The sequence below is a fragment of the Aythya ferina genome (genome assembly GCF_964211825.1).
Source record: "Aythya ferina genome assembly, chromosome: 1".
In the NCBI taxonomy this organism is placed as follows: Eukaryota; Metazoa; Chordata; class Aves; order Anseriformes; family Anatidae; genus Aythya; species Aythya ferina.
In genome coordinates this window covers 27293190-27309971 of record NC_140296.1, presented here as the reverse complement: position 1 = coordinate 27309971, position 16782 = coordinate 27293190, and the positions used below count along the sequence as shown (strand labels likewise).

Genomic DNA, 16782 nt, shown 5'->3' with positions numbered 1-16782 from the left:
GGTGCAAAAGCATACAGCAATTACTCAAGTGCATAATCATTTAACACATTCCATTTATGCTTTCATTAGCATTGTTTATGGTTATCTGTTCCATGTCTTTAATAATGCTTTAACTGCAAACAGGATGCCTGTGGAAATGAGATACTGCATCTCAGCAGATAGTCTGAGTCAAAGCAAAGGTTTCCATGCAACTACAATAATAAAATCTATTAATGATACTCAATGCTCTCATTATTCAGTTTGCTTGTACTGCAGAACAATAAGCCTTCTTATAAAAAAAAAAAAAAAAAAAAAAAAAAAGAAGAACAGATTCAAAAACTTGTTTTGGAAGGTTGCTAAAAGTGAATCAGTACCTAATAGCTTCATCAACAAAACAATAATGAGAGAAAATTCTAAATTCTATTATTTCAAGTTCCTGAATACCAATATATACATATAGATGCACATGAACAAGGGCAGTACTACATATTACCGAAGACAACCAAATTTCTCATTTGCTTTAGTCGAGCGTGTAGTAATTTTAAAACATCTTAGCTAAAAATTGAGGTTCCATAAAAGCCTTTTTGAAGTGTAGAAACACGATAGCTCTTATTGCCCCATAAACTCATTATACAAACTAGAACTTAATGCTGATTTTCTTTCTTGTTACTAGAATCTTTCATTGCACATTTCAAACTCATCAGAAACTTACCACTGTGTTAAAAGGTACATTCCTCCATTAAAAAAAGAAGCTACAAAACTGATAATAAGATCTCATGTACAATTCAGCTAGGATGTTTTTTATATTTAAGTTCAGGGCAAAGCTTTTAATGTTTGCTGAGTTACCTCGGTAATTGGCTCATCTTTTGTGCCTCGAAGGAGGTTCATTTCATCCGGTGTCAGCTGGAATTTTGCTATGAATGCATCTGCAACTTGTGCTTTCATTTCTAGTCGCTGACTGTAATAAAACAAAGTGAAAAGGACATTAGCTTTTAATCCTTATCTCCGACTCATTTTGCATATTCATACCTTTGGAAATATAATAAGCATTAGAAACCAATGCTATTAAATTCTAATAGTACATTTGCCATCAAACACTTGAGTTGCATCTTCATGTACAATTTTCCATTACCTTAAATATATTACTGAGTAAAACAACGCAAAGTTAACGCATCTGAAAACTATGAAGTTCTTTACAAATATTCCCTTAGCATTTGTAACACAAGATATCTAATCCTGATACTTTGTGCTTCTACAATTTAATGCTTGCAATTATCTCCTTTCAAATTCATCCAGGAAAGAATGGGCTTTCAGCTCATGTTCTCAGAAAGACACAAAAAGCTGCAGCATCCAAAATGAGAAAATGATCATTAGATTAATCTACTATTCTGCAGAAGAGATGCATTTCTGTTTAACAATATACTGATGGGATACAAATGTACTAATCTCACAAGCAATCAAAATGTAATGGCTAATTGCCTTCTTAGTTACCCTTCCTGAAATAAACACAACAGGGATTTAATATCCAAACTCCATCTTGTGAGCAGCAGGCGTTTTGTCACACACCTTACAACCACAGAAGGACCCAAATGAATCTCGCTTTATTCCACAGGGAGGGATGGGAATTCCACTAGCAACAGAAATTCAAACTGTGGTTTGGGTACAGAATATTCCGTGAAATAAATACTTTTGTTTTCTAGGCACAGAAACAAGTGCTGTCACAACATTAAGACCATTTCAGCTTCTAGTGTACTTATTGCAAGATAAATACGCTGCTATAATAGAGTGGTAAGACAGAAAGGTCCACTTCTAATACTGGCTGCCATAATTAAATTTTCTTACAAGACCAAAGCTTGAAAATGAAGCTTTTACTTATTTACCAGTTCTCTACTATCCAACTATTCTCTGGACTGCATTCAGCTGAAGCAGCACAGAAAACAGACTTCCCTTCTGTAGACGTCGATGACCTTCGCACCCTGCATGCAGTTGTGCAAACTTTTTCAGAGGTCAAACGAAATGTTTTGCAATTGTCATAGCATACAGAAAAGCGAAAAGGAAAGGAGTATAAAATCCAAAACTGCTTAACAGAGAAGAAAATAAACAAAAAGCCCAGTATTTAAGTTACATAGAAAAAATGTAAACAAAACAGAAAACCAAAACCTCTCATGATTTAATACCACATCTCTAAATGACGTCAGGTTTCACAAGGGTCCAATGCAGATGTGGCTGTTAGGCCTTTACATTGACAACATCCCAATGCATAGAAACATAAACTAAATGCATATGCCTTAGCTACTCAAATTGGAAATCAGGCACGGACACTTCAGATTTCATGAAATGCTGGTGCTTTCAGCAACGTGTTGCTGCTCCACGCTACTGTTATGAGGAATTTTAATCCATCAATGTTGCTCAGTGAATTACCTTTGATTAGTTGCTCTCTTCTCTTGTGAGGGAGGTTCCTATTTTATAACTAACTACAAATCTGAGTAGATTTACACTGGACTATCCTTCCCTTTAGGGAAGAGAAAGAAGATAAAAAAGGCTGAAAAAAGCAAATACAAAACTATCTTTGGTTTCAGCTGAAGAAATGAGATCTCCTGTAAACACAGGAACAACTGGGATGTAGAGGCATCTGGTCTGAGCATAAAGATTTTTAGCATTTCTTACAAAATATTTCCATTTACAATTATATCTCATTTGTCAGATTTTTAAAATATATTTTTACAGGAGCTTTCAGCAGTAGCCTGTACAGTTTCACCAAACTGGGGCAGGGTGAAATCTGGTTTTAAGAAGTGCAGTATACCAGGCATACAATTTATTTTTTTTCAGTTTGTTTTGCTTATTTGTTGGAATTAGTGTTGTAGACTTCCAAAGTACAAGGCCCAGAGTCAGGAAACATACATAAAGGCACTGTTAGTCAGCTCTGGGATTCTGTGCCCCATTTACTCCTGTAAAGGAAAATCCTGCAAATGAGAAATCACACAGAAATTAACTACTAAATCTCTCTCCTTCTGCAAGTCGTCACTCTACACAGCCCTCCTGTTTTTTTTTTCTTTTTTTCCTGCTGCTACAAAGAACAAGGCTCCATCAAAATTCATGCTTTAAAGCCATTCCCATCTCTGGCTGTGTCTTGGCTAACCCCTGCCATAACTGTTCATTGGTCCACTCTGCACATTCTCAGCAATCTACTTACAAAAAAAAAAAAAGTCAATACATTATTCTCTAACATACTGCTAAGTAAAAAGTTCCACGATGTAAGCCTAAAATAACCACCTCAAGGTGGCAGCAACGCTTCATGTATTTTTCTCAAGACAGTGATTTGGAAGTGACGAAAAGCATCTATCCTAAATCCACAAGCACACAGCTTTGACTTTTGATAAAGCTAGTTCATTTAGGCTCTGCACAAAAGACACAGGATTTCAACAAACTACTTGAATCCAGTTTCAAAAACTAGGTTAGCCATCCCTGCTTACACTTAATGTGTAAATTGTCTTGATTATCAATCTGCATGAGAAAGAGATCCTGTTTCCTACAAGATGACTGATCAGTAGCAAAACATGCGTGTTTTGTACCCTTGCCTTCTACCTGGCAGCACCCAGTATTAATGAGACCAACACACTCACACGGGTATTAAATGACATCGGTATTTCCTCAGAGATAAACAGATTTTTAACTAGAATTTAATGAATATTATTAAACCAGGGAAATTGATTACAGTATCTCTCAAGCTTGCTACAGTTATTTCACTGGGTTAAGTGCTGTGCAAAGCCCCAAGAAAAGCTGCAATGAGGCCACTTTGCCTACATCCCACAGGAACTGGGATCCGTGGAGACATTCAGGGACTTCGAGACCCCCAGCCCTTTCTGTCAACCTAAGCATTTCTACACTGTATTCTTGGCATGCACAGTACAGAAGAAGAAAAGCCAAAGTGTGTTGTCATCCTGGAGGATGGTTGGTTGTTTCCCTACAAAAGTTACCCCTGCATAAAGGCTCACAGGGCGCGGGAGCACAGCGCTGATGCAAAGCAGGGAAGTGCCAAGCACTGGTGGACTTTTGAGCTTGGATGGGGGACAGGACTCCAACAAAGAGCAATTTCCCCCGTTTTAATCGTTACCACGGAGACAGAATTCTTTTGCAAGAGAACTCAAAAGGCTGGGAAAACTATGCACTTCATGCACTTTTCCCTCAAACTAAATACAAATGCACACTGTTTGTTAGGATTATCACCTAGACAGCTCGAAAAATGAGGTGGAGGAGAAACAGACTTCCCCAAAATTTAATTCTATCTTACCACCAAAGCATACTATAACAATTCGCTAGCGTCCTTTTCTTAGGAAGGCAGAGCATAATTTTCTGAAAGTCCTTTATTTTTCACTATTGAGGACTCAATGTTCATATTTTTAAAGACTCAAAAGATATCTTTAGTATTTTTAACTCAAAAAATAATAATAACAACCATCTTCAACAGATATAAGTGCTCTTCAGCAGAAGCTGGAAAAATTACTTTTCTATGATGTTTTTGTGGAAGGCAAATATATGCAATTATACAACAAAAAACCTACACACAAGTATCCATTCCTAAAAAAAAAGTACCAGCTGTATAAGTAAAAATGCATTTGTAGAACAAATGTTTATGGTACATTTTGACTGTCAAACAGACATCTTTTATTAAAAAGAGAACACAGTCATTATGTGAAGGTGTTTGGTGACCAATTCCATCTTAGAATATAATTATTATATTTTCTGCTAGAGTAAAAACCAGGAAGGCACACAGTGAATTGTCTAACGTATTTCCAGGATAAAGAAAAATAGCATTATTATTACAGAAAGCTTTAGTGAGACCTCATCTGGAAAGCATCATAAACCCGATTATCTGTGTTCAAGAACAATGGACTCCCATCAGACCAGAGCTAGCAGGGACAGTGGGAATGGAGAACCTGTTTTATGAGAGGAGACTTCAAGATGGTCTGCCTAAGAATCTTCCTCAGATGGAAGCTGAGAGGACAGATGACTGTTGTCTGAAGACATATAAGGAAAAAAATAAAATACACGTATCCTTTAAGATCAAGAACAAGATGAGCAAATGGTTGATTTACATCCAAGAATTAAGTGGGAAATGAGGAAAAGGCTTGAAAGACCAACAAGCTTTTAAGGTAAGTGCTCCAAGAACAGCAGCAGGAACAAAATGCAAAAATAATTAAGTACTTCTCTGTTGATGAGTTTCTGAAAGACGTTATGCAAATGAGAGCTGAAAGCAGGAAAGTGGACTTGAACTTAGGTTTCTCCAAGCTGAAGTCCCAATCTAAAGACAGTAAACCTGCAATGCAGTAGCTGTGCTATATAATACATTCCACTCTAAAAACAAATGGATTTAAAAAATAAAATCAAAAATGGTAAATGGAAAGGTTAACAACGTAAGATATTAACTGCACCAAAATGATTCAAATATTGTCCGATTACTAAACACTAGAATTAAAAAGCTTATATGCTCTAAATAAAGTCACAGAGCTTTTTGTTTTTGTTTTTCCCTGACATAATCATCAGGCTTTCTATGGACATCATCTGCATTTACAGAATAGTCTGGCTAAGATTTTCACATGCAGAACTTCACAGCAGTCATTTGAGGTATATACTTACTAGATATATCAGTGTTTAGCAATCGTTAAGATACAATACATGGTTTCTAACCTGTGAAGAGAGATTAAATTTAAAGAAGCATGTTTCCAGTAGATAGATTCTTTTGCATCTTGTAGAGGTGAGATACTGTCACATCAAATGGGCTGATATCTTCAGCACATTTTTTATATGATCTGATAGAAAGGCATTTGAAATGGGACTGCTTGGTCTAGTCTTTGAATTTGTTATCAAATTGTAAAATGTCATCAAAGGCATGGAAACAGCACGCTGTTCTCTGTATCGACTTGGAGTAGTATCAGAGCTTAACCAGCAGCAAAAGGAAAACTAAATCAGATATTAGGGAAACAACAAAGAACCCAAATCAATTTCCAGGGAACACCATGGGCTCTCTGCTCGGGGACTTTTCTCCTAAGAGCAGATCACACAAATATCAGTCAGGAATGCTATCATATAACTGACTGCGCACTTCTGAGAAATGTTTCTCCATCTGTAAATCCATGCCTCATTTCATATTGATCAAGAATATGCCTCATGCGAATACAGGATTGAGCACATAGGAAATCAAATCAGGCCCTTTTTTTTTTTTTTTTTTTCCCCTTTTGCTGCTCATGGCCAGAATGTGACAAATTAGTTTGTTTTTTTTTTTGCCTTCAGGTTCATTACAGCTGCTTTGATTCCTGCGTTATGCCCCATCACCTATGCTTTACTGTGGTACAAATCAGGAAAGGAAACCAGGTGCACAATTTCAAAAACTCACACACACACACCCCAAATTATAATTCATTTTAGGCAATTACTGCTTTTTCTCATGAAGAATTTTCACAGGAATAAATGTAACTACAAGTTTCGAGAGGTCACGCCATGAAATTTATCTCCTTAACGCAAACCACCAGATCTCCACTTTTCTCAGCATACCTCTCTAAATCTCCTACAAATAGTGCTGAACTGCCTGAGTCACTTCCAAATTGACTATGACAAAAAAGTTGTTTCTGAAAACAGAAAAGAAAATGGAAAAGTATCCCTAAGAGACAAGCATGAGAGACCTGTAGTATATTGAAGCAGAGCTATTGAAGCAGCAGATGTTCACTGAGAAGCATTTTTCCTAAGGCTTTTGACCTTGCATTGAGCACTGAGGTGACACTCAAATCATTCACTGAACTCCAAGAACCGTGGCTGTTGAATTTAAATAAATAGCAAGTTTCAACATAATTCAATTAAAACAAATTGAAGTACATGCTGCATTTCAAAATAGAAATCACTTATTTTTTTTTAAAAAAAAAGCAAAACAATACTAGTACTACAAAAACTGATTTTCCAGTATCAACAGAACTAATAAGGACTCTAACACTGAAACACATTTTGCTCCATTTAAGATTACAATTAATAGAAATTAGCAATGTAAGATAATGTGTAAAGGTGTTCAAGGGCATAATCTCAATGAAAGCCCCGCAATCTTTTAGCCTGTCTCAAAAATAACTGTCCAATCCATTTCCATTCTCATTCTTTTATACAGTTTTCAGACTATGGTCTTCTTTCTTTACAGAAGAAATCTCCTTGTGATCTCCCTGCACACTTGCATACACTCAATCACTTTTATTTACTTTTATAAGTCTTTTTACTTTTATTTACTTTTACATTGTAACTTATCTTCTGGTGTCATTCTTCAGTTGTTAAGTCCACAACTGTCATTTGTGACTAATCTCAAAAACAGCCCTGCAAAACACCTTACATTAAACAGCTGGTAGCACTACTATGAAGTCAGGCTTCTGCCATTCTGCACACGAAATTTTGGAACTGCACTGTAATTTCTTTGGTTCTGGAATTGTATTGAGCTCCAGGAAACTTGCTCCCAGTGTAAGGTAAAGAAGTTTGTACTGCAAGTAGGCTTTTGGCTTCATACAAAGAAGAAAAAAAGAATTAAACTTGTATACAGCAAGAGAACTGACAAGTCACAGAAAGCTTTTATTAAAAAAAAAATCACACTTCAAGGAACATGATCATTTTTCTGTCAGCCTATTAGCAAAGGGAATAAACAAACCCACATATTTTAAGAAACAGCAGATGTTGTTTGAAAACAAATTACTCTTTACTATACATACAAAGCCTAATGCAACCTGAAAGCAATATTAGCCTGCTAAAGTAAATGTACAGCAATTTACTGAAGATACTGAAGAGGATTTTCAGCGGTTTACAGAAATTGCCAAAATTAACTACTGCAGTTTTTCTTTATTATTGAAGGTTATTATGAAATACATTAAAACATTCTATTAAACACTCCACATCACTGAATATCAATAAATTAATCTTATGTTGTAGAGAGATGGGCTAAATGGGTTAGACTACACTATTTCACATTGCGTGGTTCTATCAAGTTGTGATCTTAATTTCTAAAGACACTAGAGAAAAAAAACAAAAACTAGTTCCTACATTAAGCAAATTCCATAACCTAACTAATGTGAAGGAAAACTGCCCTGCTTCTAATGTACAATACAACTATTTCAACTAGCAAACAATTTGAGAATGCCATAGCTTTAACTGAAATCTGAGATGAGCATCTTATTTTCTTCCCCAGCTATTTAACCAAGTGTCTTAATCGTGCATGTTACCAACATAGGAAGTCCCAAATAGCTCATTACCTACATGATGCTGCAGAGGGACCACTACACCTTCAAATCACAAATTCGAGAGGCTAGAAAAAGCAACCAGGAGTTCAGGTAGGAAGCTTAGGAACATGAAAATGGAACTTAGGAAATGGAAGTACAGTTAACAACAGTGATAAAACTATGCAAAAAAATAACAGGTGACCATAATAAACCAAATCCCTGCATGGAACCACTGACACAGCCACTCCTCTGCAAGTATTGCAGGAGAGAAAGAATACCTGGCAAAGCCAAAAGCATGAATAAGCATTCTCAGTTAAAAGTGTTCATATTTCACAGTTATTATACTGTTCTTGGGGAAAAAAAAAAAAAAAAAAAAAAAGAGAGAAAAAAAAACAGACTATGCAGGTTCAAAAGCCACATAGGGAAAATTCTGAAGAGATACTTACGTTTGCAAGGTCAAAAACCACTGCAATCTAAGAAAACAGACCACAGTATTTCAATGCTTCCTTTACGTATGTGCTTTGTGTATCTCAGGGAATAAAGTTACAACTGCAGTTAGAAAGCCTTTCCCTGATTTTGCAGTAAACATTGTTCTTCTAATTGCAATTTGATTTAAACTTGATACTAATTGCAACACTTTTTGACAAAATTTACTTCCCTGAGAACAGGTCAGGCATGAAGAATGCTTACCCAAGTCAAAGGTTCCACCTGTCATTTACTGAAAACAGCCTTAAGAGTACAGAAAGATGAGACATCTTTGATCAAACCAAGGGCTAACAGTTACACAAAACTATGTTCTTCGAAAATGAAGGGAAGTAAATAAAACTCTGAACTACTAACTCTATTAGTACCTAACATAGGTAACTTGCTAACTTCATCAGGTTATCCGAGTGAAGATACCAGCTCTTTTTCCCTAAAATTTGTCAGATACAAAAATAACACGTTTTAAAAAAAGTAATTCCCTAATTGCCTTAAATATATGAAATTCATCTGAAAGTTTACTGCCTTCCTTCAATTTTAGAACAATGAATCAAATCAAAACATTTTCCTCATAGGAGGAAACAGTCAGCTGAAGTAAATCAGATAAATGCTAATCACGATAGAAGGAATTATTTTTTTCATCTATAGCTAGTACAGCAAACCCAGTATGGTGTGATTTCTGAAGTTATTAAAAAAAAAAACAACAACCAAACAAACAAACAAACAAAAAAAACAGCTAAAAAGGTAACAAGAGATGAGGACTTAACGTAGAACTTTGTGAGAAGGTCAGAGCCAAAATAACTTTCCTGAAGGACAGCGTAAACATCTGGTTCAGCAAAATGAAAGATTTATCTCTGCTATTACAAAATGTTCAGCAACTACTAGTGGGAGAAAGAAGTATATAACTAATATAAAAAAGAATAACACCATTAATTTCATTTTTTCAGGGCAACGTTTAAAAACATTTAATTCAAAAGCACTGATTTAAGAACTTAAAGAATTCATAAATACAAATTTGTAGTATGCAAAATGGAATTTGGTTTTGAAAAAAATATTTAGATGTTAAAAATTACACAGAAAAATCTACTATACTAATCCTATTTGAATACAAATACACATTTTACTGAACTTTCATCAACTTCTAACTAACTCATTTTCTTGTGAAAAGCCTATAATAAAATAAATGGTAGGACCACAGAGGGTAGAAGTAGAAATTTGGGACTGATGAAATTTGCAGATGAGTTCTGTAACTTCCTCAGTAAGGTAAGAAAAGGGACATCTTCATTCTTATAGGAAGAATTCTAAAGAATGAATATCCTCAGCAGCTACTGCCGCTTTCTAGACTGACTGTTCTTGCTTTAGACTCACTGTTTCAGTTGCCCTGGTTTTGGATGGGCCCAGCTTTCACTTTCTCTGCATTGCAATCAGCATTTTAGGACAACCCTCAGAAGAGAAGGTATGGCCTCCCAGTTTCACCTTTTATTCTTTTTCTGTCTAAGAAATGTTGCCTGTTAAGGTGAAGGGTTGAAAATACAAGACCTGTATTTTTTCGGACTGTAGGCAAGTATTCAGCTTTTCAAAAAACCCTGAACATTTGATCGAAGAGTTCTCTTCCTGTGCCTGATTTAAATCACAGAGATGCGTAAGAAGAAACAATGAGTCAAAAGAAGAGATGACTCAGGCATCTCACATGGAACAAAACAGCCTTCTCTTTGTGGCTTGACAAAATAAAATTAATAACAACAACAATAACTCTTCTTTAAAGTTGCCATAAATTTAGCCAGGGGAAAAAAAAAGTTAACCTTGTTAATAAACGGCACTGTGAGTCTTCCACAACCATTACATTGTAAAATGACAAATACTGTTTGGCTACTGCTAGTGTGAGTGCTTTCATGGTATGCTTACAGAATTGCCTTTCAAAATACAACTTTTTCCTAGGTGTGCACTCTGAGGTCACAGAGTGCCTTAAGGACAGGTTACTTCCTTTACATTTTTTTCTCCTCATGCTAGAGGGATGTTCTGTACCTGACATGTTAGTTGGCAGGAAGCCTTTTAAGTAAGTTATTTTGTAAGGAATATATCGTAGAAGTACTGATGTACAGTCTGCATAATTCTCCTTTCTAAGCCCCGACTTCTGCTCACTTACTTAAACTATCACTTTGCCAAATCCTTCATTTTATACCAACCAGTACTGCACTTTATGCAGTTATTGTACATTCGACTTTATACTATGTACAGATTATACTCTAACCTCACATTCAGACTCTCACAGGAGGTAATCCACATGCTACTGAAGTCCACAACATGAACCCATTAATTTTGAAAGTACACCCAGAGCTATCCAATGTCATAACTTCTACTAGAAACTTATCGCTGGAAATAATTACTTCTAATCTCTAGTGAGCTATATATAATTTTCACAAGAAAGTTGGTAAAGGAAGGAGATTCATCCTTCTGAACTGACAAAGGCTAAAGCTGTAAAACAAGATGCCTTAGCCATAAAAACGATAAAGATTACATGAACCTGTCATGGGCTATTATCATCTTCTTCCTATGAATAAAAATACTGAAAATAGCAAAATACAAATCTTTCACAAGAAGCTGGAGAACCAAGGAAAAAAGTGGTCTCCATTAGGCTCATTAAGGTACCTATATATTTCACAGTTAGCTTTAAAGATGGAAAAGTAGGTCATAAACCAACTCTCTTCTTATGTCCAGTCCCTGCACAAGAGTGATTTCTAATGGATGCAAAGCATTAACACCACCACAAAGCCCACAAAACTAATGCAAGACTCAGTGCTGAACTACTTTTGGTAAGGTCTTATCAGTACAGGAATTACCCCAAGGTCACAAACTTTTTAAAAGTACAAATCCCAGTTCCTTCCCTCCCTACTACCTTTCCTGTGAAGTCTAAACCTACACTGTTCTTCCTTGCACAAATATTAGAGCACAAAAATAAAATAAACAAAAATAACAGCCAACAATTTCTCTCTATTTACGTATTCGTAGCTTGAAGGAGTTCGCTTGAATGAGATGAACACACCTTGTTTTGTTCAGTGATTGTCCTTCATGTAACAAATGTTTCTTTGTAACATGAAAAAGCTCACAGCAAATAATAGATACTTTTGTATCTATTGCACAAAATTTGTGCATGTCTCTGAATTATACAGGAAATACCAATCAGACAGTCGTTGGCATTACACTACAGGAACACCAAACCGGAGGAAAAAAACTAACTTCAGACAAAAAAATAAAAGTAAACAAACCTTAACTGTTACCAAATAACATATTCTAAGTTTAAAGTTTCTGAAACTCTACTCTAAAAATTTAAGTCCAAAATGCAAAATAACATACTAATGTTTAAAGAATTTTGATCTTGTAGGACTGTATCTATTATAAAATTATTTAACTTACATTATCTATTATAAAATTATTTAACTTACATTGTCAACTGACATAGGTAAGCAAATCCCTACTCAGCACACTGTACAACTGTAACTGTTTCTCTTCCCTAAAAGGTCAATTTTTATGACAATAAGCATTAACATATTCTTAGCTTTTTGTATCCTTTAGTAATAAACTTAAGAGTTCTACATTTTTATTCTAATTGAGCTACGAACACAGGAGAGTGTTAAAAACAACATACAAATGCAAAAAAAAAACCACCAACAGTCCTTACGCAAAAATAAAAGTGGCAGTACCAGACCTAAAATAAAATTACATCACTATTTTCATGTTTTCAAGAAATAAATAAGGTGGCATACATACTTTTCTGCTTGGAGCTTTGTTGTTTTTACTATCAAGTCCTGGGTTTGTTCCTTTGCTGCCTAGAATACAATTAGAATCATCAAGAATGTGAAAAGCACAAACATGTCAAATGCATTACACAATTTCTAAAATATATAATACATTTGAAGTATTTCTCAACTCTCCCAATTTTCAGGCATTAAAAAGAAAACAACAATCTTATCTATACATATTTTTGTCATTATATATATTCTTATTTGCACACCAGCCTGTTGTTTGGACTGCATGATACCACAACCTTACAAAACAAAAAAGGTAAAGAGCTTTCTGATTAATGAATACAGTCCCTTTCATATCTTATATTTGTTCTGCTCTCTTAATATGCTACTTTTTAAGCACTCTTATGCCTTATATGCTATGGATATTCCTATTCATATGTTGTTTTCTCTCTATTCTTAGTACATTGATGCCTTCTTATTCAACTAGAACACATGCTTGGAAGTCTTGATGTCCTATTACAGATAAAACAGCAGAATGTTTGACAACCAAGTGCTAATTCCTGGCCCTGTTAACTTACTTTCTATTCATACAGCTAAAGAAAACATGTGTTGAATTAAGACAAGTTGTGAGTGCTAAAGGGCACTAGCAGAAACCTCCTCTGGGGCACAGCACAAAACTACCTACTGATTTTAACAGAAAAAGAGATCGCCGTGGGATGGCTTTAGCATAAAAAGAAAAAAAAAAAATCACAGATGACAGCTACACTTCATGATCTAAAGACAGAAAAGAACAAAAAGCTGCATGGACACTCAACTCATTTCCACATCTGACAGTTTAGTCAAACTGCTCCTGAACTGCATTAGGGAATACATCCAGATTAACAGCATTCAAAGAGATGTGAGACCTCAGAGCTACATTACTCATCGCTTTCCAAAACTGAAAATTAAGTACTGCAGCGGGCTAACTGTATTCTCACACTTTTTGGCACAAGTTCATCAAACTACAAGCATTCTCAGGAGGATTACGTATCATTTCCATGAAACCTCTTCACTTAATTACCTTTTGAGTACACATCAGGGGAAAAAGGAAAGGTTATCACAGGAGACTTTAGTGAAGAATCCTCATTCACACGCTACAATTTATGTGCTGTACTCAGAACAGATTTGGTTTGGCAAACATCTACACTTCAGTATCCATAATCCTTTTAAACTCATGACTGTTCTGAATATTGAACTTGTACATTGAAACCAGATAAGATTTAGCAATGTGTTATGAAACACCTACATTGTGGCTTCGGGATTAATATGGAACAAATTGCTTTTGTTGCACAAAGGCATCCTGAGACATGTTATGAAACAAAACCAACAGAATCAAGATGGTACACTAGACTGTTCTTGCTCAATGGATAACAAGATAATTTCTTATAAATATACTTGATGTATTTATGTGAACATGTAATTCAACAGCTTTAGTCGGTGTGAATGATTCAAATTTTAAATCAAAAACCACAAAAATAGTTAACCCTTTAATCTATCACACATGTAATCTAATGAAATATTTTCTCTCCACTCAAACACAAATGCTACCTTGATATTCTCAGAGAAGTATATTGCTATGTTCAAAATTTGAACTTGGAAGAAAGCAAAATAATTTCCTCAACACATTTTTCAAGTAAAAAGAAACATTAATATTTTAAAATACATAATACACATACTAGTGAAACATCTGTGTCACTGTTAATCCTCCAAAGTAACTATTCTTCTAAAAGAAAATAGTTAAATCCTAAAAAGAAAAATACGCAGAGCACATCTATTCATATATTACCTTTAAACGACTGGACATATCTTCACAGCAGCTGCTCATCGCTTGAACATCTTCATTTATACTCTCAAGCTCCTAAATAAGTTAAAATAACAGTAAGAGAGAGTCCAAGAACAGAGAGAGTCCAAAGGAAGGCCACGAAGACAACCAAAGGGCTGGAGAACCTGCCCTCTGCAGAAAAACCGAAGGAGTTAGTTCTGTTCACCTAGAAAAATCAATGGTACACGGCAGATCCCCTTTACTGGAGGTTTACAAGATGCAATTGGACTGGGTGCCAGATAATCTCATCTAGGCCCTCCTTTTCCCATGAAAGGTTGGACCTGATGATCTTCTGAAGTGTCTTCCAACCTGAGCTGGCCTGATGATTCTATAGTTACTCTATATAATCAATGGAGAGAAAGCACCCCTAAAGATCAATGTTCGCCTGAATCTTTTTTTGTTTGTTTGAAATATCACCTGTGTGCAATGTTTTCATCAAATGGTATAAACGATTAAACATTTTTATTGTAAATGTATATTTGTCTAGTAAAAAATAATGATTTCTCATAACCCTTTTTTCTTTTTTAAAATTATGCAGCAGTACTCTGACAAGATAGCTAATCAAACTGTAAAACTGCTACCTCTTTAACTTGCTTGAATATGTGGACAAATTCTTCATTTATGGCTAAGCTTCGTCGTTCAATGTCTCCACGCAAATTTCTTCGGGTCCGCAAGCTATTTTCAACAAAAAAGGTTGAGAGAGCCTTGAGTGCTTCCAGCATTTCCTAAAAAGTAGAAGGGCAAATGAAATTAATATTTCAGTAGGTTACAAAGAAGCACGTTGCATAGCCTGCAGCCACCCCAAATTCACTGCTTTAGACAAAAAGGTACAGTATAGAATCACAGGATCATGAAGGTTGGAAAAGACCTTCAAGATCATTTGGTCCAACCATCCCCCTTCCACCAGTGTCACCCACTAAGCCATGTCCCCAGGCACCACGTCCAACCTCTCCTTGAACACCCCCAGGGACGGTGACTCCACCACCTCCCTGGGCAACCCGTCCCAGTGCCTGACTGCTCTTTCTGAGCAGAAATGTCTCCTCATTGCCAACCTGAACCTCCCCTGGCACAGCTTGAGGCCATTCCCTCTGGTCCTGTCACTGGTTACCTGTGAGCAGAGGCCGACCCCCAGCTCCCCACCCCTTCCTTTCAGGCAGCTGCAGAGAGCAATGAGGTCTCCCCTGAGCCTCCTCTTCCCCAGCCCAAACCCCCCCAGCTCCCTCAGCCGCTCCTCACAGGACTTGTTCTCCAGGCCCTTCACCAGCTTCATAGCCCTGCTCTGGACACGCTGCAGGGCCTCCATGTCCTTCTTGTAGCGAGGGACCCAAAACTGAACGCAGCACTCGAGGTGCAGCCTCACCAGAGCCAAATACAGGGGGACGATCACCTCCCTGCTCCTGCTGGCCACACTGCTCCTGACACAAGCCAGGATGCCGTTGGCCTTCTTGGCCACCTGGACACACTGCTGGCTCAGGTCTCTTGTCTTTGTATGTGTTTTAACAGACTCTTGCCTATTTTTTTTTCTTGATAACAGCTTCAACCAGAAGGGTCACAGCTGGTTAAAACATGACTACAAAACACCTAAACCCGGAGAAGCCTCAGCGGTGCCACCCCAACTACGTGGCACCAGCGTCCCCAGCACAGGCAGCTACGCGGGGCATATCCCGAAGGGCCAAAACCCAACTTTTATTCCCAATTCCCACTGCAGACCCCTGCCTGCCCCCTGGGTCAGAGCAGGGGGCTCCCTTCTCCCTTCGGGGAGCCCGCGGGGGCCCTGCGGCCCCCGGCCCGGCTCTGCCGCCCCCTTCGCCCCCCTCAGCGGCGGTGCCGGAGCCCGTGTCCCCACCTTGTCGTTGTCCAGCCGTGTCTCCAGGATTTTGTTGAGCTTTCGGGCCAGCGGGTTGATGCCGGGGCCCGCCGGGGCTGCGACCTGCGGCGGGGCAGCGGTGTCGGCCATGGCTGCGTGCGGCGGCGGAGCGGCTCCCGAGGAAACGCGCTCCCCGGGCTTTGGTTCCTCCTGCAAGGCTGGCGCTGTGTGACAGACAGACACACAGACAGACACCGACAGACACACAGAAAGTCACCCTGTGCCTGCTCCACAAGCGTGGTGCCGGCTACGGTCCCGAGATCCTGCAGCTTGCAGGGCGGGAGCCGAGTTGAGTCCGTCTGGGGGGCGTGGAGGGGACACAGGCTCACAGAGGCCGCCGAGGGGCTTTAAAAGATTAACCTTTTAAAGTTGGAATTGTAAAAGATTTCTCTGTTTTACTTACACACTGCATTCCTGGAATACCTATATGTAATCCTGCAAACATACTTTATTAGTATCTGAAATGGGGTTCGTTACCATTCAGGTTGGTTATGAGACCAAAATACACGACCCTTGGTACATGCAGTTCTCAGGGGAACAAGAAAAATTTGGGGATTTGTGATAAGGAAAAAAGATTCTCTTCCTGAGGTCACATGGCTGTATTCATTT

At 37.5% G+C, this 16782-nt stretch overlaps 1 protein-coding gene across 1 annotated transcript in view; it reads right to left on the bottom strand.

Annotated features, from left to right (window-relative positions):
- COG6 (component of oligomeric golgi complex 6) overlaps positions 1 to 16539 on the bottom strand; it is a 53740-nt gene extending 37201 nt beyond the window's left edge. Inside the window, exons 1-5 of the mRNA XM_084497567.1 lie at positions 16153 to 16539; positions 14888 to 15031; positions 14271 to 14342; positions 12468 to 12526; positions 826 to 937 (exon numbers count right to left, since the gene is read on the bottom strand). Coding sequence (XP_084353693.1) covers positions 826 to 937; positions 12468 to 12526; positions 14271 to 14342; positions 14888 to 15031; positions 16153 to 16263 — 498 coding nt within the window. The 5' untranslated portion in view covers positions 16264 to 16539. The remainder of the gene's footprint in view (positions 1 to 825; positions 938 to 12467; positions 12527 to 14270; positions 14343 to 14887; positions 15032 to 16152) is intronic.
- Positions 16540 to 16782: the final 243 nt, after the last annotated feature.